The sequence below is a fragment of the Lonchura striata genome, chromosome 3, assembly GCF_050655825.1.
Source record: "Lonchura striata isolate lonStrDom1 chromosome 3, ASM5065582v1, whole genome shotgun sequence".
NCBI classification, from domain to species: domain Eukaryota; kingdom Metazoa; phylum Chordata; class Aves; order Passeriformes; family Estrildidae; genus Lonchura; species Lonchura striata.
Window position 1 is genome coordinate 60182619 of NC_140705.1, and position 2322 is coordinate 60184940.

The 2322-nt window shown below is 61.3% G+C and overlaps 1 protein-coding gene across 9 annotated transcripts in view; it reads left to right on the forward strand.

Annotated features, from left to right (window-relative positions):
- The first annotated feature begins 413 nt into the window (after nucleotides 1–413).
- The window catches only part of ZDHHC14 (zDHHC palmitoyltransferase 14), a 93778-nt gene continuing 91869 nt past the window's right edge, over nucleotides 414–2322 (forward strand). For 6 of the 9 annotated variants that reach the window (XM_085575263.1, XM_021532095.4, XM_021532097.4 and 3 more), the window contains exon 1: nucleotides 719–2316. In XM_085575263.1, the coding sequence (XP_085431389.1) occupies nucleotides 2066–2316 (251 nt within the window). In that variant the 5' untranslated portion in view covers nucleotides 719–2065. Of the gene's footprint in view, nucleotides 528–694; nucleotides 2317–2322 lie in introns of those variants that run through there. The other 3 variants (XM_085575264.1, XM_085575265.1, XM_085575266.1) reach the window with 2 other exon arrangements.

Here is a 2322-nt window from a genome sequence, read left to right on the forward strand (position 1 = left end):
TGCCGCGCAGGCTGGGCAGAGTCTCCGCCCGCCGAGAACCGCCGGTACAGCGCAGCTCGGCCCGGCCCTGCCCCGCCCCGCCGGGACGGCTCGCAGGGCGTGCTGGGACTTGTAGTCCCGCGCGACGCCGTCCCGCCTCCGGCAGCAGAACTACAACTGAGCGAAACTACAACTCCCGGCGGGCAGAGGGGCGTGTCTCGGGCGCCGTGTCCGAGCCCGCACGGGGCGGGGGCCGCTGCCGCTAGGTCGGGCCGCGCGGGCGGGGCTTCTCCGTGCCCACCGTTCGCTGGCGGGACTCGCCCGCCTCGGCCCGGTAGCGGCAGCGGGGCGGGACGCGGCTGCCGCTCGGGGCTAACGGCACGCACCGCTCGCGGCTCAGCGGAGCGTGGGGCGGCTCGGCTGAGCGGGAGGCGGCGGCGGCAGTGGGAGCGGGGCTCCAGCGCGGACACCGCTGCCCGGCTCGCTGCCCTGCGCTTCCAGCCCGGCCGGCGGGGAGGCTGCCCGCGGGGAGGTGGCGATGGAGAAGAGTTAGTGCAGTCACCGCGCTCCGGTGGCCGGGGAGAGGGCCGGGCCGGGCCGGCTGGCGCGAGGGACGTGCTGCCCTGTGGCCGAGGAGTGTCTGAGTGACCGGCCGGCCGGGAGCGGCGGAGGGTGCGCGCCCGCGTGGTCCCGTCCCCCGCCGGCTCCTCCCGCGGGCGGGCGGGCGGCCGGCGCTGCGGTGGTTACCGCCTCCCCCTGAAAATGAAGAGGTGGTGGCAGCTGCTGCTTCGGGGTCTGGCTGCCGGGGGGAAACCTGGATAGAGGCTCGCAAAGAAGGGTGAAGAGAAAGTCGCCGCTCTCTGGTTGGCGAAGGGGGAAGCCGGGCGTTTTTCTCACCTTGCTGCGGGGCCAGAGCACAGCGAAGCCGGGGACGCCGGCGGGGAGCCGCTCCTGCGCGCCGGGGGAGGGGGCGGGATGCGGGGGGGGCCCCGGCACCGCCGCGGGCCGTGGGCGAGAGCCTGCGGCGGGGCGGGGTGCGAGCGGCCGCGGCGGCGCTGAGCCGGGCGGCGAGGATGGTGCGGGGAGGGAGAAGTCCTGGCGGAGATCTAGCGGCGGAGAAGCCTCCCCGTCCCCTGCCTCCCAACCTCCCTGCCGCGGGGCCGAGGCGCTGGGGAGCATGAGGCGGCGGCGGGGACCTGTTGTGTAGGGGGAAGCGCGGGCAGGGAGGATGAGGAGGACCCGCTCCCGAAGCGCTGGTGTCTGTCGGCGACCGGCCGTGCCCCGGGCTGCCGCGGGCTCGGGAGAATCCCTTCCTGTGGAGTGGTGACAGGGGAGCTCTGCGCCCCTAGGTCTGCGCGGAGCGGCGGCCGCTTCCCGCTGGACTGCGGCTTCAGGAAGAGGAGAGCTTCAAGTGTTCTTCGGAAGCTGGAGTTGCAGCCTGGTTCCTTTCTTGCCTTTTTTTTTTTTTTTTTTTTTTCTTATTTTTTTTTTTCCCCTCCCCCTTAATGATTTGTTTCGCGTGTCTCTCGAGGGAACGTCTTAGGAATGGTCATTTTTAGCAGTGGAATCTGCTGCGCAAAGGAGGATTATAACAAATCTCTATGAATGATAGACTTGATTGCTAAACCTTGCCTTGACCAACCTTCTGACCCTCGGAGAAGACTCTCAGGGTGTGCGTGGGAAGGAAAAAACCTTCCCATTTGAAAATAAACTTGATTTAAAAAGACTTGATTTTTTTTTTTTTTTAAAACCTAATTGATTTATAATTACTTTTTTTTTTCTTTTTGTCCTGTTTTGTGATAAGTTGTTTTTAAAAGGATTGTCCTACGTGGCTGTTTTGTAACTGTTGGAGGAAGGAAGGATCCCTCTCAAGCGTTTCTGATGTGACAGCTTTGGTTTCTGAAGAGTTAAATGGTGTTTGCATGATACACCTATTGCTAGTCCAGTAGCAGACTTTTCATCATTTTATTTGCCTTTTTTATTAACTGGGGCTGGTGGAGAGGGCTCTCTTGGTCAGAAGAATATTTGCACATATATATTTGTATATATTTTTGGTGGGGTTCCCCCCACATTTTACTCTTTCTTGATGACTCCTGGAGGTGGAAGTGGGCCCATGAAAGACTGTGAATACAGTCAGATCAGCACACACAGCTCTTCGTCTCCCATGGAGTCTCCCCATAAGAAAAAGAAATCAGTTCCCAAGAGAAAATGGGAGGTTTTTCCTGGAAGAAACAAATTCTTCTGCAATGGGAGGATCATGATGGCTCGACAGACTGGAGTCTTCTACCTGACTCTTGTTCTCATCTTGGTCACCAGTGGACTCTTCTTTGCATTTGAGTAAGT